We start from the raw sequence: 27,719 nt of genomic DNA, 5'->3' as shown, positions 1-27,719 counted from the left end.
CTACCTGCTCTTTGATAAAAAGCCAACTATTTCTCTTAATTTCCCTCCATACTCTCCTCCTTATTGTCCTACTTTGAGCTGTGTGAGATCACGCAGGGAGTGTCATCCATCTTCTGTGAGTTTACTGGGACAATGCGAAATGAATTTAAGCTTTAAAAAGGCTGACTGAAGCCTCTTTACATACTTCATTGAGCAGCTCTGCTTACAATTAAAGATTTTTTCCTTCCGTCTCTGCACTTTGGAAGATGAATCCTGAACTCTGAGAAAGTACAGTCATCTGTGAGGAGGAGGAGCAGACTGTGGGGCTGGCTGCCTGTCTTATTGGTCATTTGGCAGTCACCCCCTTCTGATGTATTCCTACTGCTTCTGTGTCCTCTCTGTCATTTTATTAAAACGGTCTGGTCCGCGGGCCGACATCAAATAGGGCATATGCTCAAAATATCTGTGCCGGAAAAAGATGCCTGCATGTTTTTGAACGCTGGGTCGAAGAAAACTACCCGCTGGACTGTACGTGTATTTAAAATATCTTTTCAACTCTTCAGCCACAGTCCATTGAATAGATTCTACCTGGTGTTGAGTCATGATATGTGAGGTGAATCTACACAAATTGGCCAATTTTACACATGAAAGTGTGTTTCCAGGTCTTGGGGAGTGCAACTGCATTTGTGTAGTAGTGTAAAGCCTTTCGTGGCTCCAGATTAAGCTGAATGTAGTCTGATAAATTTCCTCCAGTCATGTCACTTAGTGGTTAAGTTGCATTATGGGTAATGAAGGCACCAGGATTTTAAAAAGACAAAAGTTTCATTGTGATCATTTGTTTTCAGACTGTCCACGCTGAGACCAACAGTGTTATAGCAATGTTATCACCCACAATGCAATTTAGCCACTGAGTATCATTACCGCAGATTACAAGCAGCTTCCTCTGGAGCCACAAGAGGCTTTATACTACTTTTTTCCACATAGGCAGTAGTTCTACCCAAGAACTTTGGTGGAGTAACCCTTTAACGTGTTCAGTTCCTTCAGCACCATGGTTTTTGGCATCCTCAGTTGTTCTTCTTTCATGTGGATGTGTCCTCTGATAAAACTGACAAGAATTGAATTTGGACAGCTCAAACTTCTGATTTTGTAGTGTTTGGGAATCTTTAAAGTCTTTATAAGTCGAATAAGTCCATTTTTGATCATCATTCTTAAAGAAAAATACTCTTATTTCTTGTATAAAAAGTCAACATTTCTGAAGCTTTTTTTTGTCCGATGATTACGGTTTCCGAACAGTAATTTGTCCCAAATCTAAAACTTAAGGCTTTTCTTTGATGTGGCCTACTCCTTGAACACCTTTGGAAAAACTGACTTATCACTTAATTTGAGAAAAATATGATGTCATACAAAGGTACTTGTTTACTTTTTTATCATAAAAGTAAAGAAACGGAACAGGCAATAGTCATTATTAACACCTTTACAAGACAGTTTAACTGATTTTCTTGAATTGCATTGTTAAGCCAGAAATGATGATGATGATGATGATGATGATGATGATGATGATGATGATGATGATGATGTTGATGATGGCGGTGGGGGCCTCTGGATGACCTCCTCCACTGAATCACTGCTTTCCAGGCGCTTCAGATGGATGCGGCTTCTTATCGCTCAGGCGACAGTGGGAGTGATCAATTAATTACCCGGGCTCGTGTAATTAACATGCAACGAGGGGGGTAGTTCAGCTCCTCCATCGAGACATAGTCTGGGCCCAATAATGTCAGAAATGAATATGTGGGAGAGCCGAGTTTAAAAATGTAAGATATGAACGATGCTTTGTTAGTTCGAATCTGAACAACCCAAAAAAGAAAAGAAAAAAGATGATCAAACCCAGCTCGGAAAATGACTTCAAGTTTCTCGATAGGATCTAAATGTCCCCTCGATACACGTGGTCTTCATTTTGCTGCATGTGTGTAACGCTCTGCAAACAACCTCTGGGAGCCCACTCCTTTGAATGAAACACCAGCGTGTGTGTGTATGTGTGTGTGTGTGTGTGTTCAGCCGGCGGACTCCGGAAGACGAGCAGAAATCAATTACAATTATTCTCTGTTGACAATGTAATTAAACTCAAGGCGGCGGCTAATACACCCGCCCCAGTCTCTTATCTGGAACGGCCGGAGATTTACAAGCGGAGGGAGCGCAGCGTGCACAGCAAGCGAACGGCCCCGAGTGGGACTGTGATGGTCCCGGTGTGACCACAGCGATGGTCCCGGCCGGGGGGCGCTGCCTCAAACCCCCTTAGCTGTGCTGAAATTAGCGCAGGTAAAAGTCGGCAGAAAACTGCACTGGCCACATTATGTTAGTGAACCTGTGTAAGAACAGGTAGGGCCTGTATTAAGAATAGTTTGCAGTTTCTTAGTGTGGCGTTGTTTTCTCAGAGTAATGTGCTAAAAATAGCCTAATTGTGTAGTTATTTTTTGTTGGCTAGTTCTTCATTGTGTACTAGCCTGTTGTAAACAGTTAAGCTAGGCTAAAATGAGTTTGGCGATTTAAGCTAGCTAGTTTTACTAATTGTAAAGTGAAAACGTCAATTAAAAAGGCCAGTGATTTTTTGTTGGTTTTTTTTAGGGTTTGTGGGGTTATTATTATTATTATTATTATTATTATTATTATTATTATTATTATTATTATTATTATTATTATTACCCGTCCTGTGTTCAGTTTATCCTTATCGCCTGTTCCGGAACAAGCTAACCAACGTGGTTGCTAAGCAACAACGTACAGGCCTAATTGGTTATATTCGTGAGCACGTTGAGGTTCAGGTTTGAGATCTACACCAGTCAACTAAAGGAGAGGGGCGCAGCTAGATTTGCTTTTTTTTTTTTTAGAAAGAAGAGAGAAAGAAAAGTCCTTCTGTACTTTATGTATAGCCTAAAGGCCCTTCGTATGCTTGCGTTGTTTTACCGTCAGGTCCACCAGCGCTCACTGATTGTGTACAAGTATGGAAGCCTAAAGGTACAACGGTTTTTAATTAACAAGTTCGCCTTAATTGCTGAGACAAAATGGTTTGCTTGTGTCTTTTTAGTTTATGGATATATCCCCACACACAGAGCCTGCATATACATTATCCCCTTACAGGGAGCCTTGGATAGTACTATGCGCAATGCAGTGTTTTAGAATCTCCAGCATGGCACCTTCCCCCCCCCTCCTCCGCTGTCACTGCTTCCATAGTCCAGGCTCCAGTGGTTGGCTCCGGTTCCTCCTCACACACGTGATTTTAAAAAAAAAGAGAAAAAAAAGAGGCCTCCTTCTTGCGTAAGACTTGAACAAATGAGTAGCTTCATAAAGACCTCGCCCACACTTTTTTTTTGTACTTGATCAATGCTCCTATCGGTGACGCACGAAGGAACGTATAGAGCCTGGAGCGCGCCGTGCGTAAAACCCGTCAAGTGGAAACACTATTTATAGTTCAGACCATTTTTAGCACAAAGTCTTTAACAGTCTTTTTGACTTTTACAACTTCTCAACATTATGGTTTTTAAGTGTTTCCATGGTATGACTATGTAAAATCATATATTCAAAGAATGCCAGCGTCGAATTTTTTATATAAAAACTAAACACTCGTACAACCAACCCCTTTGCTCTTAAAGTCCTGTTTCTGCATTGCGCAGGCCTCAATGAAAATAACAGAAAAGTTTTCCTGTAAAATCGATCATCTTGTTGACTGAAAAAAAGCCTATTTCACACGAGTGGTTACTGTAATTGTAACTGAATCAGAGAATCTCGACTCAGCAGACTGCAAACATTGTTTAGACCCTCTGCTGAATTAGACCTTCTCCAATAGAAAGCCTAAATCAAGAAATCTTTGTCCCAAAAGAGGTCTGCGTGCTCGTGTGGGATGCGTCCGCACGTGTGTGTGTGTGTATGTGTGTGTGTGTGTAAACACCCTGCACACCCATAGAGACAAGTGTATTAATCAGCTTTGAAAGAGTGCGTCCAGCGCTCACGCATGCACCTTGCGTAACCAGAGCGCACACGATCCACGCACGTACACACGCGCCCCCCGACGTCTTGGCTCCGGTTGTCCCTTTAAAAATCCGAATCCAAGGCCAATGATTTATCAAACTCCTATTATCAAGAAAATGTCACGCGAAGGGCACCTTGCTCTGCACTGACGCAAACTCCGGTCTTTCCCACGGAGCTATAGAAAAGCTTTGCACTTGGTGCTTTTGCGCGGATACAAGCAGTCCGCTTCCAGCCCGCTCCTCGCCTTTTTACAGCAGTTTTCACCCTGCCAGCAGACATCTGCAATAAATGGTAAGTATCCGAAAACACTTTTCCACCAGCACTCTGTCGTAAGAAGTCTTTCTTTGCTGTTTTCTTTCTTTCTTTTTTTACCGTTTCTTGTACCATTTCAATACTTGTTTCAGGCAGTTTTTTTCACGTTGCGCTGTCCGTGGTGCTGAAATGCAGCTGCGGCTCCACATTACAAACTTTCTGCACTTCTTTGTATTTGCGATCCGCCTGTTTTTCTTCTTGAAAGACTGAAGTATGCATTTTTATTGTTCACTCTATTGCTTTTAAACTTCAAATCAGTGAGAAAGTTTGACTTTTGTCCATCGACCTCTTTTTTATCCTTTTTATTCTATTTTACGTTCTGTTTGAACTGAAGCTGTTGCATCCAGGTGCAGTTATTGTTTTAATATTACTGTTAATTGCGATATTATTGCTATCAGGTTTTGTTTTTTTGATTTTTTAATAAACCCACACACGTTTTTTTTTATGTTTGTTTCTTTTATTTTTTGTTGCAAATTTGAGTTTTTCCGGTTGCTTTGCCGCCCCCCTTACAGCTACATTTCAGGGAGTCATTTGTAATTCCGCCGCCCCGGGTCCGCTCACTACTGTAACGCCGGTGATCTTGCATGCCTGCCGGGGAGAGCAGAGCCACCGAGAGACCCGCAGCAGCTTGTCTATTGCCCATAAAAATCAGTGGATGTGTGTGGCTGAATGACATGAGGGGGAAATGGGGCGTAAAATTAAAGAATCTTGCAGAAAACGAGAACTGGAGAAGCAAAGCAACCCCCTCCCTCCAACACACACAGCCCACACTCTCACTCACTCACGCACACACACACACGCACATACACACTCACACACCCGGTAGACTGTGAGCTGAAACTACAGAGCAGCCAGAGCCAACATGCTGCAGAAAAACGTTGCAGAAAGAGAATTAAGCATTTTCAGTCTGAGAGCAGAGATGGGCTGCAGCAGCCTCACAGCTTCACGCTTTCTTTTGTCTTGCTGATCTGTCACTCATGTTCCAGGATTTCTCTGACCAGAGAGACATGGCCAAGCAGCCGGCCAGCGCTCCTACCGGCTACATCCCGACGCAGCATCCCGACGGAGCTGCGGGACTTACAGGAAACAAACCGGACAACACGGCGGCGTGCCCGCCGCCCGCCCCTCACCATCACCCGGCGCCCCAGCCGCCGCCTCCGTGCAACGAGAGCAAAACTTTTTGTCCCGCGGAAAATAAACCGGCAGATTTGGACAGCAATAAAGCGTATGGGACGTTTAAAAACACCCCGCCGGCGGTGCCTGGATCCGTGGCCGTCAACTCGGCCTTCAGGAAGGATTCCGTCGGCTCGGCCCGCGGGGGGTCCGCCCAGTACGGCGACCCGCTCCGGGCCACCGCAGAGCAGAACAACACCGCGGGCAACTGGACGGCTATGAGCCAGACCACCATCATACTGGGAACAGATGGGAACACGTCTGTTCAGCCCGGCACCGTGACGGGGGTAAGTCAGCTAAATGAACCGTTTCCTTAACGGAGAGCGGCTGGTGTGAGCGCAGAGCTGCGGCGGCGCAGTGTGGATGAGTCCGTGCGCCGCTGAGCGGAGAGCTGACTGGATTAACCTGCTGCCTCCTAACAGGGAAGGTGCAAACCCCGGGGAGCTCCCATACCTACCGCCATGCCGAGCTTTAGCAGATCAGTGCTGATGAGGTGTGATGGAGTCACAGATTGTGATACTGAGCTGTTGTGTTTGTCTCTTAGGAACACGTGATGCTGTTGGGTTTGTTTCTGCACAGATGTGCTGGAAAATAGACTCGTTGTAGTCCGACAAGTTTGTATCTGAATGAGCGGATGATTGTGCACACAGAGACTGAAGAGGAGCAACCATTAAGAGGCCAGAACATAGACCTATGTTTAGTGTTAGAATAAAAAAAGATTTATAATAATCAAATCTAAAGATCTGAAGGGACCGCAGTGGTATGGATAGTTACTTCTCTGTTCTATATCTCTCGTATTAAGAAGCCACGTGACAGTGGTTCGTTTATTTGTCAGCATTTGCCGCTAAATTACTGCTGTGCAGCAGACAGTCACGGGTGAAAGCTGTACAGTCAAACTCCAAAAAGGCTGAACTCTTGCCTGTAAGGACCCTCTGGGTGGATCCCGAGCTATTTGGCGTCCCGTATCTGCGCAGCGCGCTGTCCTGACCCCTCTGCACCAATCTGATGTAGCGTCAGAACTTTCAGACCCGCTGGTGTCAGCTGAAGTCCCAGGAAACCAAACGGGGGAATTATTTATAATTATCGGAACAGCAGTCAGCTCAGAGGGAACATTAATCCTAAACGAAACTATTTGCCTTACATTTATTAAAAAAAAATAAAAAATAATAATAATAATAATAAATGTGAATATAAACCATTTTTCTCTAGCTTGATTTTTTTTTTTTGCTCACATTTTAAAATCATTAACGGTAACGAATACTGAATCATCCTCTCGCGTTATTTTCGATGTTCCCCGCTCCCCGCAGACACACTTGGTACGGCCCAGAAGCCCAGGTGTTACCCGGCTGATAGGCAGCGCTGTACTACAGGAGACTGCGGATTGTTTCCAATCCCCGCGAGGGAACCCCCACCCCTCACACACACTCACACACCTCCATACCGCACACACACACACACACGCACACACACAGATTCTCGCATTCCCACGCATGGTGTTGTTCAGTCTGTCTCTGAATATTCATGCAGCTTCTTTGGTGAATTTGCTCAGATCCTGAGGTGCAGCTGTAATTACGCATTTTCGTTCGTGTTTGCTGCCATTTTATCAGTAGGCCATCAGCGCACGTGGTTTGAGATGTAATTTGGTTGTAATAATGGGTCTAAATTTGAAGATGAGTTTTTTTGTTTTTTTTTATGCTTGTAAATGGAAAGCTGGTGCTGAACTCTGATAACCCAGGATCTGAAATCCACGAGCCCGAATATTTATTGAGCAAAATGATAACCTTTATTCTCTGACAGGGTTTAGTCTTAAACGAATCTAATACTTTAAGGTATCTTAATGGTAGGAAAACGAAACAGCACAACCGTTCGCTCATTCACATTCTCCCAGATCAGGCCCAGACTCGGTGCTCATACCATTATCTGTCTGGTGGGTTGTGAACTTGCAGTCTGGTGTGACTGGGCTGCTTATTCTTGAGAAAAATGGATGAATGTCATTTATTTGTTTTACCCCTCTTAGAGTGACGATGATGACGAGGGGGGAGATGAGAATAAGGCCAGAGGAAACTGGTCCAACAAACTGGATTTTATTCTGTCCATGGTTGGCTATGCGGTGGGACTGGGAAACGTGTGGAGGTTCCCTTATCTCGCTTTCCAAAATGGTGGAGGTAAGACAGGAGTTTCTGGGTCAGTGCTTTTTTTAATCCCCGGCACGCAAACAAACGAAAAGCGTGTTCAGAAATAGAAGTTTGCCTCATTTCGATCCATGATTATTTGTATTTCTTGTATTGCCTTCTTAATGCCTGACATGTTCATGCCTATATGTCCTCTAGTTTCTTTGTGGGGCTTTAATCAGACGAAAAAATGTACAAGGGGAGATTTGGATCTTTTATTTATTTATTTATTTATTTATTTTTGGCATAGGTAAAAGCGAAAAAAAGATCAAATAAATGCACTAAAATGTTTTTGCATTGTTAGAAATATTTATATTATAAACATTGATAGCAAAAATATCAACATATTATTATTATTATTATTATTATTATTATTATTATTATTATTATTATTATTATTATTATTATTATTATTATTATTATTATTATTATTATTATTATTATGTCCACGCTCCACTTATCTTTATTTCCATTTAATTCATATCAAGTGTCACTGTTAGTTTCTGCGCTCCGCAGCCTGATGTTTAATTCCCTTGCAGGAGCTTTTTTGATCCCTTACCTGACAATGTTGGGCATTGCCGGGATCCCAATCTTTCTCCTGGAGGTTTCCCTGGGCCAGTTTGCCAGCCAGGGCCCCGTGTCAGTGTGGAAGTGCATCCCAGCTCTGCAAGGTAAACTGCCACGAATCAACTCCAGGAAGAAAAAAAAACAAAAAAAAAAACACAAAACAAAATAACAAAATAACATTCAAAAATAAAAACTAATTTCTTGTCATCACGAGTACTTTTTCTTAAAGAGTAATTTATATATTTCGTCTCATTTATTTATTTTAGGTTGCGGGATTGCCATGTTGATAATATCTGTCTTGATAGCCATATACTATAATATTATTATGTGCTGGACACTGTACTACCTGTTCGCTTCGTTGAAGGGCTCACTGCCATGGGCTAACTGTAGGAATGAGTGGAACACGGTGGAATGTAAGGACAAAGACATGCTGCTGTTAGGTAAGACACACACACACACACACACACACACACACACACACACACACACACACACACACACACACACACACACACACACCGAAAGCACCTCTCTCCACATTGCGCAATGCGTCACGTCTCCCTCAGCTGAAGTGTCCTGCAGTATAATGAATCCTGACCTGTGATCTCTGCGGTGTTCTCACTCTCAAAACACACTTTAAATTCAGAGCACTTCACTTTACGTGTGATCCGTTCTTAATGCTACGGGCCAATAAAGTGTGAGGAAGGCCCCCCTGTGTGACTGAAACGCACATTTTCATGCACTTTCGATTCTTCTTCTGTGTGATAATGTCAGATTTTGTGCTTTGAGGCAGCTGGGGCAGTCTGTCTTGGTCTGATTTTTTAATGAAACTGTAGATTAAATCGTGTTTCGGCTGTCAGAGGATGCTCGGGCAGGGCCACGGAGGGGCCCGATGTCGATCTGCGTCGAATAAATATCGAAATTCCGCTCGCTTCGTGTAATATTCGCCTCCAGCGATTATGTGAATTCAGCACAAAAACTGCTTGCTTGACAAATTTACTGTACTGTCTGAGCTGCTGCAGTGCTGCAGTGAGCCCGAGACCGACCCCTGCCGGCTGCCACATGAACTACAGGCCCGTTCAACGCCGTAGTCTCTCGACCACTCGCTCACTCGTTGGTGAGGAAAATGACAGATCAGGGAGAAATATGGACAAAAAGAAAAGAAATACAATGAAATAATGTATAAAGTAATGCATATTAGATTGATTTGTACCCTTTTATATGTTTACATCATGTTTTCATATGTAGAAGAGGTGGGCAAAATAATGTGAACACACTGACAATATGTTACAACAGTCCTGCACAAAATTTTAAAACATTATTTGTAATTTTTAATTTTTTTTACAATTTGTGTCAAAAAGATGTTTATCAAGGGAGCACATTTTAAGGACGCATGTTGTGGTGTTGTGGCATTAAATTTAATGGTTAATGTTGTTTTTTTTAACACCATTTAGTTACAGAAAACTCTGCCTTTGAGTGGTTGAGCTATTGTTGTGTGCAAGATTGTGTGCAGAGAGTTATTTTGGGTAAGCTTTGGTAAGCTCTTTGTCTTGAATGTGGAGAAAGAAATTCAGTAGACTCACACTGTACATCTGCACTTTAAATCGTATTTAAAAAAAAAACAAAAAAACAACAACAACACAAAAGCAGTTTTGTCCGCACATTTTTTCTGACATGCCGGCATGAAAAATTGTGCAGTCAAAAGCAAAACAGGTTTTCTTATCTTTCCCCTGCCAAAAGGAGGCGCATGTTCAGTGTAATCACTCCTGTTGTTTATATTTGGCTATGTCTCAAAAAGAAGATAAATGTAAATTTGACACAGCTGGATCTCGCTGATAGTGCAGTCTCAAGATCAGCCTCCTGTTAGTCATCCAGTCTCCAAATCAGATCCATCTGTTTGCTCCCACTTTACCCTGAGTGGACAGTAAGCTCTGTCCCACAGCGGCACTCTGCCAGTCTCTCCAAGTTGACGTGTGTTGGTTTCTGATTGGAACAGACTCGTGCATCCTGCGGGACAGAAACATCACCTCCATCAAGAACTCCTCTTTCTGTCTGTCCGCAAACGCTGTGGGAAACCTGACCAAACTGATAAACATGACCGTGGACAGCAACAAGACCTACGTCAGCCCCAGTGAGGAGTACTTCAAGTGAGTGTATGATGAAAAATGGCAATTTATGGTAGAATTTAAGCCTAATAGAAACAAAAATGAGATCTGTGTAGAGTGGTTTAGCGGTCCAATTTTATTAGATTTTTTTACAGCCCACAGATGAGAAACAAAATCTGATCATTTTCGCTGTCTTCTTCATGCAGATTTTTGACTTGCTAGGGCCGTTTAAACTGCATCATCTTGTATTATTAAAAGGTTGACAAGCACTAGTAATGATTTAGAATTTATTTGGTTTGTTTGTTTCCAATTTTATCTTTGAAAATGTATTTTTTAAATACATTTTCAACTGACAATGTTGTGCAAATGCATTTTTGCAAAATCTGCCAACAACAACAACTCAACAAATTCAACTTGTTTTTAGTCACATTTTATAAATGGGTAGCAGTCTCTTGAGACAGAATAAGGCAATCATCTGCAAAAGAATCAAGGAAAAATGAATTATGAGCGAAATGAAATGAAGTAAATCAAGTTAATTTTGTGTTGGACACATTTGGAAATAATCTCACTGTCCTATCAGACCTTCTACTGAGGAAAATGAAGACTAGCAGGACTTTGATAAAATGAAGACTTTGTAATGTACAGATTTATATTCATCAGAGCATTTTAGTATATTGAGATTCATGTTCGGACTGAGTATTGCTGTTTGAATCACATCTGCAGGTACAACGTGTTGCACATCTCTAAAGGAATTGAATTTCCAGGAGACATCCGCTGGCCTCTGGCAGGCTGTCTGTGCCTGGCCTGGATCATTGTTTACGCGTCTTTAGCCAAAGGAATCAAGTCATCAGGAAAGGTAACAAAAGACACAAACTCCTGAAAACCAATCCCCTGAACTCTACTGCTGTTTGCACCTTTGGCCAGCCGTAAAGAAAAACTGTGCTTCAGTCTTATAGTAGGGCATCATCTTCCCTTCCATTCTGTGATCAAAGTGCCCCTAGTGATGAAATGTGTAACATAATAATAAGTGAGCGCTGCAGGACCTGACCGCATGTTTAAAATGAACAGTCTTTGCTGTTTGATGATGTTCGTTTGTCATAGCCTGTCAGTCTCTAAGTTAAGTATCTGGGCACTAAGTAAGTGCCCAGATTCCTTAATCTTTGGATTTGGAAAACAAATTAAATAAGTGGTATAATGAATTAAAGAATCAATAGGCAAGTTTGTTTCTGGATTCAGCTTTGAACTCTCCGATTCATGCTTTAGGATTTTTTTGTTCACTACAACCCTCACATAGTGCACTAGTACGAAAGCACAGACAATCAGCAGACTTATAACCGTTCATGTAAGATATATGGGCAAGGGTTCTTGCCTTTGCACTCCCTCAGTATCCATCCAAAGTAATTATACAATTACAGTGACTTGTGTTATACACTTCATGCTACAGCACATCCAGTAATTTTACACTTTTGCTGGAAGGGAAGAGAAAAAGGAAACAGAAATAAATGACTCAAAATTGGGCTCTGTTGCAAGACATGTTTCACCTGGTCATTTTGGAGATATTTTCCTCCGTTAATTGAGGAGAGGCAACATGCAAAAAAGATTATTTTACATCACTCTGATTGGCTCAAGACTTCAGATTGGATTCTTGTATAATGACGCCCTCTACTGGACACAGATGTGACATACACTGTGGTATCATTTCTTCAAACTTACTGGCTGTTGCTGTTTGCTTAAATCAGTGGACATAATCCTTTAAAAAACATGTTGTCATGACTTATCTTCTTGTATTCACTTGTTTAGAGCAAACAAAACTCAAATATATTCATAAATAAAACTGACTGTAATATTCTAACAAAAGGGTAGTCTCCTTAAAAAAAAAACCTTTTATTTATTTCTTAAGGAGTATTATCATTATTTATAAAAAGAAATGTGTGCCATTGTCTCTTTTTTGTGTCCTGCCTGCTTAGGTGGTTTATTTCACAGCCACATTTCCCTATGTGGTGCTGGTCATCCTGCTGATCAGAGGAGTGACCCTGCCCGGTGCCTTTGACGGCATCCTCTACTTTATCACACCAAAGTGGGAGAAACTGAATGATGCAAAGGTACCTGCCACTGCTTGCTTGATTCAACCTTGATGTATTTTGCACCGCTTGGGCCTTTCCTGCGGTTTACCTGCAGCTCTTCCCCTTGTTCCCGTGTCAGGTGTGGAAAGATGCAGCCACTCAGATCTTTTTCTCTCTGTCGGCTGCTTGGGGAGGCCTCATCACTCTCTCCTCCTACAATAAGTTCCACAATAACTGCTACAGGTAAACACACAAAAGGTAAACTATTCTTCTGGCACCATAGATACACGACACTGTATCTGTATGTCTGATAGAAATGTCAATAATAAATGGTACTCTTTGCAGCCAGCAGCTCAGTGTTTCCTTTATTTTGTCTCGCCTAAAGCATCTGCCCTCAGTGTTTAAAATCAGTGGAACGTATTTAATTCATCACACTCTCACTAAGATAAAACATATGAAGGTATTTTATTACTCTTACCTGTGGTGCTATTTATGTATATTATTTTTTAAAAATAATTATCTTTAGTTGTAACCTTTTTCAATCTAATTAATTAATTAAATAAGCACAACTTTAAGAGGAAAAATATAATTTTATGGTGGACTGTACCTTTAATACTGAAATTGTTTTGCAATTAACATACCTTAAGTTAAAATATCCTATGCACATATGCCTTATACAACAACCCTGCAGGAATGTACACTGAAATCCTTTTGTTGGACAAAATAACAGAGACATTTTGACCATATAACACACTGACCCCCCTTGTGGACACCTTCTGTAATTGCCTAACACTATTTAGAACGCGCAATTTGCAGAAATGTATTCCTGCCAGTAGATGGCGCCATTGCATCTCTCATATGTGTGTACACAAGACAGCAACGTCCTGTATCAAACAGAAAGAGTATGATCGGATTTCACCTCACTTGTTAAATGTAGCGTGTTTTGAATACTGCTGCATTGTTTCAGTCACTAAAGCAGATATTTGCTTATTCAACCTTCGTTTCTCTCTTTCCTCTCTCCCCCCCTGCAGGGATACTATAATTGTGACATGTACAAACAGTGCCACCAGTATATTTGCCGGGTTTGTCATATTCTCAGTCATTGGCTTCATGGCACATGAGTTGAAAGTGCCGATAGAGAAGGTGGCAGATGAAGGTAAGATACCGAGCCAGCAGGCAGCAGCAGCAGGGCGGCGCTGCTCACCGAAACACACCTGAACAAGTTTAATCGGTTGATCTACTGTGGAGATGGTGTGTGTATGCTCATTTATATGTGTGTGTGTGTGTGTGTGTGTTTCAGGTCCAGGCATAGCGTTCGTGGTGTATCCAGAAGCTCTGACCAGACTTCCCCTGTCTCCCTTCTGGGCGATCATTTTCTTTCTCATGCTCCTGACTCTTGGCCTGGATACCATGGTAACCACTGTTCCTTCAGTGTATGTGTGTGTGTGTGTGTGTGTGTGTGTGTGTGTGTATGTGTATGTGTATTGTTGTTTGTCTATACTTGTGGCTCATATTTCCTCACGACAAAGATGAGATAAATCTTTGAGAGTGTGGAGAACAGTCCAGTTCTATACTTCTTTTAATTGCTACGTATAAAGACACAACCTGAGAACTGGGAATTACGCTTGTGAAAAACTCACTGAGCCAGATTACGAAGAGAAAGCGCAAAAAAATCAGGATGAGACCAATTTGATTTAAATGGAAGACTGGAAGCAAAGGAAAGTGTGAACTCATTTACTGTGACTGTATTCACAATGCCTCCCCTCAACACCTGTTACAAGAACCAAAAAGGACAGGTACAACAGTTTTAGAGTTTTTGGAAGATGTATTTATGTGTAGCCCACCTCCTGCTCCTGGTCTTTGTTCCTTAACTAGACTTAACACCTTGTACATCTACCACTGTAGGGAATACACAGAGATAAAAATGATATCAGTCCTCATCTGAATCTGGGCAAGGCAAGAGAACAAACTTGTTCCCTAAAATCTGATTTGTTGTCGGCCACTTGGAGACAGAAAAACTCCACTTTGCCTTTTCCTCACAACAGCCCACATCCAAAAGACTGAGAGCAACACTATAATTCTTTTGGAATCAGGTATCTGTCATTCACTCTCATTGTAGGTCTGGTGTTCTCTTTACTAACTCCCCAAAAAAGTGCCTCTTTAGCTGCCATGTGTTGAAATTACCCCACCAGCTAATAGCTAACTCTGTCTATCTGTTGTCTGGTGGGCAGTGATTATACAGTGTCTATATCAGGGTAGAGACAGACAGAGCATTAAGGACAGGATTTTTTAGTTTATGATTAGTCTTTGATCAAAGTAAATGAATATAGTCGGTGAATTCACAGTGATTGTTTGTGTTCAGTTTGCATTTGTAAATTCTTTATCTTTCTGTGTGTTGGCTTGTGAGAAAATACAGTTCCTGTTGGTAAATATCTAGAATTTTCACAACATCAGCAGACGTTATGTCATTAATTAGAGTTTCTTGACTTGTGTTCGCTCAGAGGTAAACACTGAACTTTGGTAGCGCCATCCAGCTAGGTCTAAATGCTGCACACATTGACCTAATTAGCATAATTACCCATACACACCACCCACTGTGACTGATTTCAGCTGAAGTGTTCGAGCTCTCGGGTGCTTGAGCAGAGGGGGGCCTGTGTGATTGGAGTGAGTGAAATTAAGTTGACCTTAAAGTTTCGGAACAACACGACTGAAGTAAATCTAAGTTTAAGTGCAATTAAAGTACATTACATTTAAGTAAGGTTGGCCTACATTGATAGACTAAACACTTCATCTTTCTGTGGTTTCAAGGAGGCAGGTACGGAGGCGTAATTGTGCCACTATACTATGTATCGACGTTTACAGTCTTAATTATAATAAGCAGATAAAATAGAATATAAATTGATTGATAGCATTTGCATTTTAAAACAGAACCACACCTATATATTCTTTTAGAACCCTTTTAGATTTGAGTTCTGTATTTCATATGCAATCCATTTGTCCCCTTTACATTTACAGTTAACATTTTATATGTATGAGGTAAAATTGACCCTTACGATTTGTGCTGAATGTGACATTAGACCATCTGCCATTTCTCATTATGTTGTTAAAATGATGCCATGTTGCACATGATGTATTGAATATTGAAATTCAACTACACTAGACTACTTTTAAAGACAAAAACACTTTGCAAAAATATTTAGCAAACCATCATTTTATACAAGTTAAAAGATTAATGCATATTTTTATATTTCCAAGGAATCACATGAGTACATGTGATGTGCATATCACGACAAATCCAGTAAGTAAAAAAAAATAACATTTACAAATTTCACCTCCTTATAAACCTGGTTTTCCAGCAGCATGTGGGCTATATTCAGCAAAAAAACAGACAAAGTTGCAACTTTGTGAATAGCTTGGAACATTTAGCAGCTAGAGAGATTTTCTTAAAGAGCTAATAACAGAGTGATTATTGAACATACATTCATCAAGTTGTTAATGGTGCTCCTTGTCTGCTGGATGTGTAATTCAGCTATTTTTTGTGAATGCATTTTTCAAATAGCTTCATCACATGTCAGTATTGTGTTTTAAGTGTACTTTGATGCCCTTAAGGTGACAATAAAATATCAGCTAAAGCAGCTTTAAAGAGACCTCTTTTCAGAACAACTGGTGCATCACTATACTTTAAAGTTACAAAACTAATTGTGTCAGTTACTGCAGTGATTCATTCCTCATGTAACTTCAGTGAACAAACACTGAAGTCTCCATGATGTCTTAAAGTCCCCAGCACCTCCAGCAACAATCCTGTGCAAACAATTCAGGCTGAAACACCGACTCCTTCAAGTGCACTGTGATGCTTCTGAGCCTAGCGGAGGAGCAGAGGGCACAGTAGCGCATTAAGACACAAGTCAACAGTAACAGTAAATGATGATGTTACTTTGCCTTGGCAGCGGTGCCTCCAAGGAGAGGGCTGGTGGCTTTGTTGTAGAAGAGCAGCTTGGCGGTAATAGGCTTGGGATGTTGACGGGAAATTAGTTTTGGGAGCTCAGGAGGAAGGAGAGGAGCGGAGAAGTGGCAGATAGCTCAGCACCAATGTGTTTTCCTCAGCAACCACACACACACACACACACACACACACACACACACACACACACACACACACACACACACACATACACACACGTATACACATGCACACACTATACCAACCTCCCTCACTTTGCCTGTTTGTATTTTCATCAACCGCTGTCCTCTGGGGTTCTGGACCCCTTTTTACCATCATGTTACATTTACTAATCTCCAGACAGACTCCACCTGTCAGGTCTCTTCATCGTCATCTAAATCCTTAATAGTTATTTGTTTACAAATCTGCTCCTGCTCAGGATTAGGATAATGTAGTTGATTTGTTTTGGAAATAAATGAAATTACAGTAAAAATGGGTTTATTGGACGAATTGAAGACGAACAACAGCAACACCAAATTCTGACAGCAGCAGCTGCTCTAATTTAAATGAGGCAAACCTGCTGACTGGAGGCTTTTCAGCTGAAAACGCTGCTGCAATCTCTCCTGATTGGAACATTTTCAGTAATTCTTTGGTAAAGACAGCCAGGATGTGCTTTCCACACTCAGCCTTAACATTTGGGGTTTTGTGTTAACCCTGAAAAACTTTAATCACACATGTGATTAACAGAGGACAAAATATAAATCTCTACCCCGTCTCCCCTCCCCTCTCTTTATATTTACCCCTGTCTCTTCTATTCATCTCTATTCCAGTTTGCCACCATTGAAACCATCGTGACCTCCGTGTCGGACGAGTTCCCCAAATACTTGAGGAAACACAAACCGCTCTTCACCCTGGTCTGCTGCGTCTCCTTCTTCATCTTGGGATTTCCCATGATCACAGAGGTACGACGTGGTCACAGAGACACACATCTGCTGCATGTGCACACTGGGGTTTACACTTTCTCCCAGCATCCTGCGACCAGTTCTTTGAATAAGCCGACAGATTTCTGCATGTAAAGTGCAGTTGCGGCCTTCAGAGGACCGGCTCAGTGAGCGGAACAAGAGAGGCTGAGTCTTATTAAAATCCCCCCAGACAGCTTCAGAGGACAAAATCCAGCCTAAAGTAGGATTCATACATTTCCCTTCTTATGATCCAGTACAAGTGAGCGTCAAAGTTAAGACCACGGACAAGTCAGAGGTTGAACAACATGAGGGAACAGGGCAAAGCTTTGAATTTTTGTTGTAATATTGAGTTTCTCTATGTGGCTGTGTGTTTGTGACAGAGCGGGATGTTCATGCTGCAGCTGGTCGACACGTTCGCAGCTTCCTACTCTTTGGTCATCATTGCTATCTTCGAGCTGGTGGGGATTTCCTACCTCTATGGTGAGTACAGCTCATCCTGCTTTATCTCATGACCTTTGACCAACAAGACTCAAAGACCAAAGCTATGCTGGTAGCCACTAGAGGCCGCAGTGTTAGTTACATCCCACTACATCAGTGTATGTCATACTTTTTTATAGACCAAGGACCACTTAAGCAAAAAACACCCCTAATTTTCCAACGCCCCCCAAAACAATTGGTCTACTTCGAGTATACAACAAATGACGGCCTAATTAGATGATGGCCTTGCAATTTAGCATAACCTACTCACTCATCATTGTCCCTTTACAATCTTAATGGGAAAAACTGTGCTGCTTTTTCTGAGACATCAGTGAAGCAAGACAGTGACACCAAACAATCGCAAAATGGTCACAAAACAGTCTGACAACACACCAAAAAGTCAGCTCAAATGATCATGTTGGAATAACCGACAAGTTGAGTGAATATTAAACGCTCCGTATCCACCCTCCTCACTATGAGGCTCAACACTTAATTTAGAGCACGATATTGTAGCAAATCAGACCACTAGGGGGCGCTTACTGACGGTCCACTGTTTGAGAAAGGCTGCACTACACAAAACAATCTTAGGGTGAAATTAGCGCTATCAAGAAGTCAACAAAATATTAAATTCTGGCATATGAGTAACTTTAGGAAGTATTTCAAAATGGAGTGAAGGTCGCTTTTGTTTGTTGGATATACTACCAACAACGTAATGATCCAAAGCCGGCTGAAAATGCGCAAAGTTCTTGTTTAATATTGGGCTGGAAAGCAGCATCTCACTGCCCTCTCTTGATGAAACTCTTTTACCTTTATTTTTCTAAACTTCATATCCTTTAAATTCTAATGTTCAAGAGACACTTCTGTTCTGAAACAAAATGGTTAAATCTAAAAAACTAAATGAAAACAGCTTGACTATTGAGCTGATCATCCAACAGTCTGTCAGGTTACAGTATCATTTTCTCCACTCACTGCTGTCATTCCAGCAATGACCACTAGGTGTCTCTGTTGTAATTTACAAGTCACACACCATACACACACATGCACACACACACACACACACACACACACACACACACACACACACACACACAGGGAGAGAGCTCAGGTGTGTGTCACAAGGCTGTTACCAAGGAGCAAAGAAAGCTCTCTAGTCTGTCAGAGCTTCAGCACAGGTGACATATTGAAATGATTGTGTGACTCGGGCCTCTTCATGTCACTCACTGTTATCCGTCAATAAAGACGGACGAATGAAGCCATCTGCTCCCTTGCTTTACTCCAGGGACGACAGAAACCGATACCTTCTCTCTTCCTTTCAGACACACACACACACGCACGGTTGGATTGAATTTGGTCCTTTTTTTAACGGATCTTATTAAACCCAAGTCACCCTCCGTGTCTCCACTTCCTGACTTTCTTCCATTTCTCTTCTTTTATTTAATTTCTCTTCCCTTTTCTCTTTTCTCGCTGCAGGTCTGCAGAGGTTTTGCGAGGACATTGAAATGATGATTGGTTTCCAGCCAAACCGATTCTGGAGAATCTGCTGGGCCTTCGTGACTCCGACCATCCTGACGGTATATTTGTTTTTGCTCTTCTCATTCTCCCTCTCTCACGCACACACTCTCGCAGACACACACTGACATGTGCGGCTTAAAATGTTTCCATCTCCGCTGCCGCCTTTCAAGTTCATTGATTTGCAGTTGGAAGGGAACAGGGGAGAAATTGCTCTTGTTACGCTGAAATCGAAAATTATTTCTTCCTTCTAATTCCTGTCATGTCACCCAGTCTCAAGTTGTTTGTGTTTTTGGAAACGGTAAATGGAAAATAGTATGACGTCAGTTCAGCTGTTGTAGGCACACATTTATTTCCACAGCACACTTTCTATAAAATGGACACTTATTTGTGCATGTTGTAAAGCTGTAGCCTGTAAATTCGAATGCTCAGCAATTACCAGCGTGTCAGTGTTGGACACCGGCCAGCATTAACGTTAGTAAGTGTACTGGGAACCAGTGTAGCTCCAAAGCACAGGTGACGATGACAAATGTGGCAGCAGCCTGGTCGGCTGGTCATCCTGCTGCTCTCGAGGGAGATCACATTTCCTCGGGGAGCTCATTGGTGCACGCGCTAATCTATTTATGTCTGCCTTCCTTTTTCTGTTTGTCTTCCTTTCCATCGGCTTATTCTAATCTTTCTCAGTCAACTTTGCTGTAGAGGAGGTAGAATTTGTTCACCTCTGTCCCTTTTTTTTACTTGCTGCTCATAGTAAAAAGGATGATCCCATTTTTGTCATCCATCCTCTTCTTTATATGGAACAGAGGGCCCTGCTGAAGCTATGTGTCCCCAGTTCAGTGTAGTTAATTGGGAAGAGATCTACTGTCTAGTTCTCGTTTAGTGCAGACAAGCATGACACAGCTGAGCAACATCAAGGCACAGCGGTCTAAAAACAAACACTTGTAGCGTTATTTCAACATTTATAGATGTTTTTAATCCTACCACTAGCCGTGTTCCCATCTGACTTTTATACACAGTTTGTAGTACTGCAAAAGAAAAGTCAATAGAAACAAGATAAGAAAAAAAAATGTCCTCAATTTTTCAAATAAGTTGATATAACCCTAACCCTGCCTAAAGTTGGTTGTGCCTTTTAGAAAAAGAGAGAAAAAGAGGTAAAGGAACAGTTAATCCAAGAATTAAAATTAAAATTCACTCTCATGCGGATGGAAAGTCAAATGATGTTCGGTAATCAACAAAACATTTATGGAGCTTTGCATCAAAACAGCCTGGCAGCATTCTTCTAAACAACTGAGGTATATGGGAGTTGTTTTAAAGTGTAATGAAACAACCAAAAACAAAAATAAAATGGCTCCTTACAGCTTGTCCGGCGTAATCCAAGTCTGCAGAATCCCCAGGATTCAAAATTGATTTTAAAAGATGTTATTTACACCCTTTTCAAAGGGAATTCTGTTAAAATGTATGATGGATGGAAAAACAACTAATAAGGACTTGCATTTGAGGGATGCAGATAAGGCAAGTCAGGTCATAATAAAATACTTTTTAAGTTAACCCACATTTGCTTGATTCACTGGTCTGTGCAGGGCATCCTGGGACTGAGTCTTTACCAGTGGAAGGTGATGACTTACGAGGACTACACCTACCCCACCTGGTCAATGGTTATGGGCTGGCTCATGGTCATCTGCTCTGTCATCTGGATCCCCATCATGTTCCTCATTAAGATGCACCTCGCACCCGGCACCATAAGTGAGGTAATAATTGAGACAAAACCCTGATGAGACGTTGTCACGTATGTTTTGTTTTTGTCTGCTTTGCACACACTCACCATCCCACACACGCGCGTTGTCTGAGAAATCAATAGCCTCATCCGTTGCTCATTAGCAGGCAGAGGCGGACTGCAGCCTGAGTATTAATTTGGACATTTTTTTCTGGGGGTCCGGCGGGTCTCTTTTAAATACTCAGATTAATGGATGACTTTCTCTCCTCACGTCTCTGCTCCCTCAGCAGCTCTGACAGCGGGCTCAATCACAGATCATCATCCAGCTCCACATCTTAATTCTTTTCTTTGCTTGACTGTAAAACATAATCATCATAGATTTCATTCACACATTAGGTTGAGGTATTAGGTACTGCTGAAGAAACTATTTCAAACAGGAAGTTTTGAATAACTTCTTTTTCAATTTGATTTTTCAAGTCAGTCTCTACATCATCTCAGTGTCTCAAGAGTTGACATGACCCATTATGGCAAACGGACAAACAGACAAAGTGAGAAATAATGGACTAAAAAAGTTCTAAGCAGTGATCAGAATACATGCAGGCACATCAGATCACATAATCATGATGAAAAGATTGAAAACTGTACAGTTTGGTGTAGAAGCACTACAATGTGCCTACGATACACCTACAGACATTTTCACAGCAATGCCATTCATGGCAATGGCCTTGAGAGGAACTGGAGTTGTCAGAGTGTGGTTCAGAATGTGGACAGAAGGTACCTGTGATCAAATCTTCAACCTTACAGTTAATGGATGTTCAATTTTTAAGGTTATGTTCGGACAGTAATGTGCTTATGGTCTGGTTAGATTTAGGCATGAAAACCACCCGGTCAGTGTTTGAAAAAGATAACATTTTGGCTTAAAATACCTGGTTTTGAGATTAAAAAAAAAACAAAAAAAAAAACATTCAGGAAAATGGCCCGACATCTTGTTAAAAGTATCCAGTGGGTTTGCTGCATGTCGTAGCCCTTCTCCCCATTTATTTATTTACCACTACAGTTCAAGCTGTCCTGTCCAATAAAGCCATGAAAAAGGTCAAATTCAATTATAAATACAGACTGTTAAAACAGCAGCCGTCTGGCCCAACTGTCATGCACCGCCAGCCCCTCCCTCTCCTGACATGAAAGCCAGCTAATGTGCATGTACCCCAAACGTACTGTTGTCGAAATGTTGATACATATGAATCTTACAAAGCTAGATGACTAAGTGGTTTGGAGAAAGGTAAAATGCCAACATTTCACTCTGGTGACTGGGCTGCATTAGCCGCAGCTAAACAAATTCAGACAATACATTTTTTATTTGAATCTAGTCTGCTAGTAAATATGAACAAACCAAACAGCAAAAGTGCTCTCTGAATGCAGTCCGAATAAAAATACGTTTCTTTTTTCATCAACTTCCACCTGGATTTCTGATGAGGGTGTGCACAATAACTTGTAATTGCGTAAACCCCTTCCTCATATCCAGATGAGTTGTGGTGGTATTTTCTGAGAACCCACTGTGGCAGACAAAAATGCACAGCAATAGAATTTCTATATATAGGAACTGTAAAGGCATGCTGATGTTAGAGAATACAGCTCTGCTCCCCATCCCCCACTACAGGACTTGATGTATCTTCTCTGCCTGTATAAAGCCTCTTAGTGCTGCTTCTCCTCTTGCAGCGTCTGAAGCTGGTCTGCGCCCCTCAGCCCGACTGGGGTCCTTTCCTAATGAAGCACCGTGGAGAACGCTACAAGAACATGATCGACCCTCTGGGAACCAACTCCCTGGGCCTCAAATTGCCCCCCAAGGACTTCCAGCTTGGCTCCTACCAGTAACAGCCACCCCGGCAGCACCGCATCCACCAATGCCTGCAGGGGGCACCGGGATGGGGGGCAACCTCCACCTCTTCTTCTCCCTCCTCCTCCTCTCTCTCTTCCCTCTACCTCCCCCTCTTTGCTTCCTGTCTTCCTTCCTGTACCGTGGATGTGGAAACAGGCCCCCTCTCCTCTCCCCTCTCTTCTTCCTCACCACTTCCTCTCTTCTGTCAGGGAGGAGTGGCTGCCCAGGTGGAGTCTACTCCTCCGCTGCTGCTTCAGTAAATGGGCTATCATTGCCTCCCACACATGACCACTGATTACTCCAGAACCCTTCCCAGGGATCTTTATTCCAAGAGAAAAATCGTGTCATAAAATGACACAGCTCAGACTGCACTTGCAATATTAGACTCACCGTAGCTGCTCCCTATGGAGTTGTGTGTGTATGTGTGTTCGTGTATGTGAGTGGGTGTGTGTGTGTGTATGTGTGTGTGTGTGTGCCATCATATATGTGTGTAGAGATAATAAATCATCTCGGTGCAAGCAGACAAGAAAAACAAAAAGAAAATTGAACGAGAGAGAAACAATGGTTCAACGAGCTCAACGGGGATCTGTGTTTTGTTCCATCTGTGTACAAAATTCCATCTGCAATACAAATAATATCAATTGCCTGTGGAAAAAAAAAATCACAGTATGCACTGGTATCACATTTTGTTCCCATCCAGCAGTATATATGTATATTCACACTAACTATTGCTCAGTCGCTCTTGCTTTGTCAAAAATAGATTACAAGATCTGCAATTTGTGCCTCTTACGTCCCAGTAGAGTAGCAAATGCATCCTGATTACAACTTCAAGTAGATTCACTTCGGCCTGGACGACTCTGCAGTATGATAGAAGCTTGGGTCGTTTTTTCGCTCCGAGTCTGAGGTACCATTTGTGATTGCCCTCCTTGCCTATTTATTAAGTCATATTCCTCTTCTCCTTTATTGTATTATCCTATATTGTAAAGTAGCACACTCCTAACATAGCAAACAACTAGAGTAGTCTCTCCTTCCTTTAGTAGGTGATAAGGTGGCCATTTAACCTTTTTAAGCCCAGAGAACCTGACCTGATAGCCTCCCTGTGCATATATTTTAGATGGTGCATTTATCGCTGTATGTATTGTGAACTTGTCAAGCCCTCTGTGAAAGCCATCTTAACAATGTGCATCACATCATTAGAATAACAGCATAAAATATATTTATATATATACATATACAGTAATATATGGAAAGCCTCCAGCAGAGAAGAGAGCTGGCAAGAGATAGAGATTGAGTGCGTGCGTGTGTGTTTTCATGTCTCTCTGAACACATTTCTCTTGCTAGCTGTGTAATATCTTGTACAAAGTGTACAAAAAAAAAATCTACAAGTCGTAGGTGTGTGTGTTGTCGCGTCCTCACAATGTTAGGAGCAGCTGCTATGCGTGAGTAGATGAAGATTAGACTAGAAAAATGGACTCCTTCTCTCCTGGAAGTGTACTTTGTCTCTTGATGTTTGTGGTAGAGCTCCGGAGACCTCTTTGCCATTTTCAGACTTATGCCTCTTGCTTCTCTGTGTGTTCTCATGAAAAACAGGGTCTCAGGTATACTCGATTCCATCAAACTACTCCGGTAGTTGTAGGAATAACAGCATTCAGTGCATAGGAAAACAGAGAATAGAGCCATCTTAATGCTAACTATATTGGAAGCAGTGTGGAAGTGTGTTGCAAAGGGTCAGAATCACAAAACTACTTCCCGATGACCACAATGCAGCATCGCTTTGCATCCTGCTTGCTGTTGCTTAAATGCGCCTTGCGTTGATAATACAGGACGTATAAGTGACTTTACCTGTTTTTACCAACTATGTGCTGTGTGAAATCAAATTTCTTGCTTTTCATTATACAGTAGCTAGATGAGAAAAACAACACTAAGTTGAGATCAATTTTAGAAATCTAAATTCGGATGCCGTGAGATTTAATTGCCTCTCGAGCCAGTTTGTCGACCATCGATACACTGATCAGTTTTATTTGCACTGGCAGAAAATTGAGCTTCTGGTCACCTTGCCCGCACTGTCATTCATTATTTCCTTTTAAGTTGTGCTGGCGACACATCATTAGCCCAAATGAACAACTATAAGGGTGTTTCTAGGTGTGTAAAAGTTCCCTTCACATGTTACACCGGAGCACGGTGAAGGAACAGTCTGGTTGCCGCTCAGCGGGTGTCCAACTGGCTGCACAGGCATGACAGGCAGCCAACCTTTACTTCGTGGCCTGCCGACCAATTACCTACAAAGTAACACCACGTATCCACTCAGAAGCAATTAGTCCATTTCACGTTTTGATCACTTGGGTATGCATTACCGCGTATTCATTCATTCAGTCCTGAGTGGCGTTACTGTGCTTTTATCACTGCAGGTGTTGACTTGTTGAGTGACTCAACTGTTTTAAACAGAGGCTGCACGTATGAATGCATTAACAGTCGCTCAGAAGTTTAAAGGTCTCCTAACTATTTCTGGAAGCCATGTCTACTCATGACCTTGAAATGGAAATAGCACAGATATGATTTGAGAGGTTGTTTGAAAACATAATCACTTAATGAGCACAAAAGCCCTGTTGTTAAATAGTTTGCTTGCTCCACAGTGTTGCTTTAAGACTTAGTGTATTTCACTCTATTTGTTCAAACCTTATAATACTGTATGTCTGTGTAGATCTGTGTGTGTGTTTGTCTCTGTGTTAGTTTTACTGAACTCCTCTTAACTGTCAATCAGATGTTTGCATGGCCAGTCTCAGAGTAGATCACTGAAAGAAGCAGAGGAGATTTACAAGACTCCCCCCCCCCCCCCAGGATGCCTCAGCCTGATGCTCCTTTTTGTCTTCGCTAACAGACGCGAGCGTCACGAACCACCAATTGTGAACTTTAGCTGAGTAAAAACAAACTTCTAAAACTGATATGCTTTTAAGAATTCAGTCCTATGACAACTACCCAGCAGGGGTGGATAAAGAAGCAGGCTGACATTTTAAATCATGTGTTGAATGTAGTGGACAGAATGCCCTTTGTAGTAAGATTTGAATGATAAAAGCCATTTGTATCCTGAGATAAACTGTATTGATTTCCTTCAGGGCCACAGATAGATAACTAAGTTTTGTGACCCGGTGTTTACCTTTATTGAGCTTCTCTGCTTTTGTTCTGAGGGAAAAAAAATGGCTAAGGGTTCAGTTAAAACCACATTGCTTCATAAGATGTAACACTGAAGAGCTTGCATGTGCAGTTTGTGTTGCTGTAACTCAATGTCCATGTATAGTAATCCTTGTCCTTCCTCTCTCGGTAGTATAAGTCTGTGCATGTTTACTTTAGGGAGCTTTTTGTTCGACATAATGTTAAGAAACGAGGGTTGCTATTGTCCTTCTTACAGAGGGGGAAGAAGAAAAAAAAAACCTGTCAGTTCACTTTGCCTGCAAGTCAGCTTTGGGCAGTATAGGTAACCAAAGAAAGAGTATTTTAACTAGGGTTGTAGTGACAACAGAAAACAAGCTGAAGAAGAAAAAAGGATCGTGTCATCTGCGTATAGGAGGTTGAGATACTGCCATTCATATTCCATGTAGTGCTCCTTGATGTTTGCCAATACGTTACAAAACATCTTCAGGTAACCATTGGCCTTATAGATGTCCTCTAATGGTAGAATATTGTATGTATTTCAAAAATAACACCACAGAATAGCTTATTGTCTGTCTCATATGGTAACAGTATTCCTATTGTTATGTCTGTTGTGTCTTTTTGGCACTTTATTGTCCGACCTATGAATGCATAGGTTAAATTTCTAATTACTTGAGTAATGTCATATATTTCTGTGTTCTATGTGAGGTACTGCTGCCTATGGATATAGATATGTGCCTCCAACAGCCCATGACATCCTTTGATTTGACTGTAGATTAGATATATAAGAAATATGTTTTAAAATCTGTGTGAGATGTTAAAAAAAAAAGAGAAAGAAAATATATATCATATATGTGAAATGCATCTATTTATTTTCAATTTCATCAATCTTTGAGGCCCTACCTCAGATTTTGTATTTATGTATAGAAATGCAATTGGATTATAGTATCTTTGCCAATAATAATATATCGCTATTATATCATGAAATGTATAACATATGAATCAATAAATAAATGTTATTGTTTTATTTGTTGTCACTCTGTCACTTCTTTTTGACAGGCGCCCTGCTTTAAGTGGAGTTATAAACAACAATGACAAGGAAATTGGGTTAAGACAATAAATCCCCCCTGTGATGTGTCAATCAGCTTTTATACTCAGCTGCTAAATAACTAAAGGCAGCCCGGCTTTGTGAAAACACTACATACTGTTTGCTGTTTACTGGAAAATCATGATCAAAGGGGAAGAGATTGAAAGAAAAAAAAAGCGGATTTGAACGCTCCTGCAGGCTTGTTGGTTGTTGGTACGTACCATGTGCTGCTGAACAGCACCGATTGTGGCAGGCAAGCTTGCATATTTCATATATCAAACTAATTTGCAATTTTAATTCATTTGGAAGAAGCGAACTGGTTAGTACAATATGTTTTACACAACAGTAAGTAGTCCCTTCACAATGCTGGGAAGCAGAAAGACATTTGATTTATTGAATTCATGCCTTGATGGCTTTAAGGCAAGAAAATAATAAGTGAGAGCAATTGACTAATTAATTGTACATATGATTGCATAATACAATTATCAGCAATTTTAATATTTGATCGTGCACTATTCCTTAACCACGTGAGCACCTCTGTGTGAGGCTTTAAAGGGACAGAGACGGTGTGAAGCAAATGCCAAGATGCTGCTGTGTAGCAGATCATATTTGCCAGG

General features: G+C 41.4%; 1 protein-coding gene across 6 annotated transcripts; it reads left to right on the top strand.

Moving 5' to 3' along the window:
- Positions 1 to 1,541: 1,541 nt before the first annotated feature.
- slc6a5 (solute carrier family 6 member 5) lies at positions 1,542 to 27,042 on the top strand. 6 transcript variants are annotated; one of them, XM_037096572.1, is made up of 16 exons: positions 1,542 to 2,295; positions 5,298 to 5,771; positions 7,502 to 7,649; positions 8,195 to 8,326; positions 8,489 to 8,662; positions 10,219 to 10,369; positions 11,051 to 11,183; positions 12,295 to 12,429; positions 12,530 to 12,633; positions 13,422 to 13,546; positions 13,691 to 13,803; positions 17,161 to 17,292; positions 17,673 to 17,772; positions 19,240 to 19,340; positions 20,859 to 21,026; positions 22,709 to 22,864. In XM_037096572.1, the coding sequence occupies exons 2-16, from the start codon at positions 5,319 to 5,321 to the stop codon at positions 22,862 to 22,864; spliced, it is 2,325 nt and encodes a 774-aa protein (XP_036952467.1). In that variant the 5' UTR covers positions 1,542 to 2,295; positions 5,298 to 5,318. The 6 variants fall into 6 exon arrangements, with proteins under 6 accessions (XP_036952467.1, XP_036952464.1, XP_036952465.1 ...); XM_037096569.1 differs by lacking the exon at positions 1,542 to 2,295 and adding an exon at positions 2,751 to 2,988 and having other exon boundaries at positions 22,709 to 27,042; XM_037096570.1 differs by lacking the exon at positions 1,542 to 2,295 and adding an exon at positions 2,751 to 4,290.
- The last annotated feature ends 677 nt before the right edge of the window (positions 27,043 to 27,719 follow it).

This window comes from Acanthopagrus latus, chromosome 4 (genome assembly GCF_904848185.1).
Source record: "Acanthopagrus latus isolate v.2019 chromosome 4, fAcaLat1.1, whole genome shotgun sequence".
Taxonomy (NCBI): Eukaryota; Metazoa; Chordata; class Actinopteri; order Spariformes; family Sparidae; genus Acanthopagrus; species Acanthopagrus latus.
This window is presented reverse-complemented; position numbering and strand designations above follow the sequence as displayed.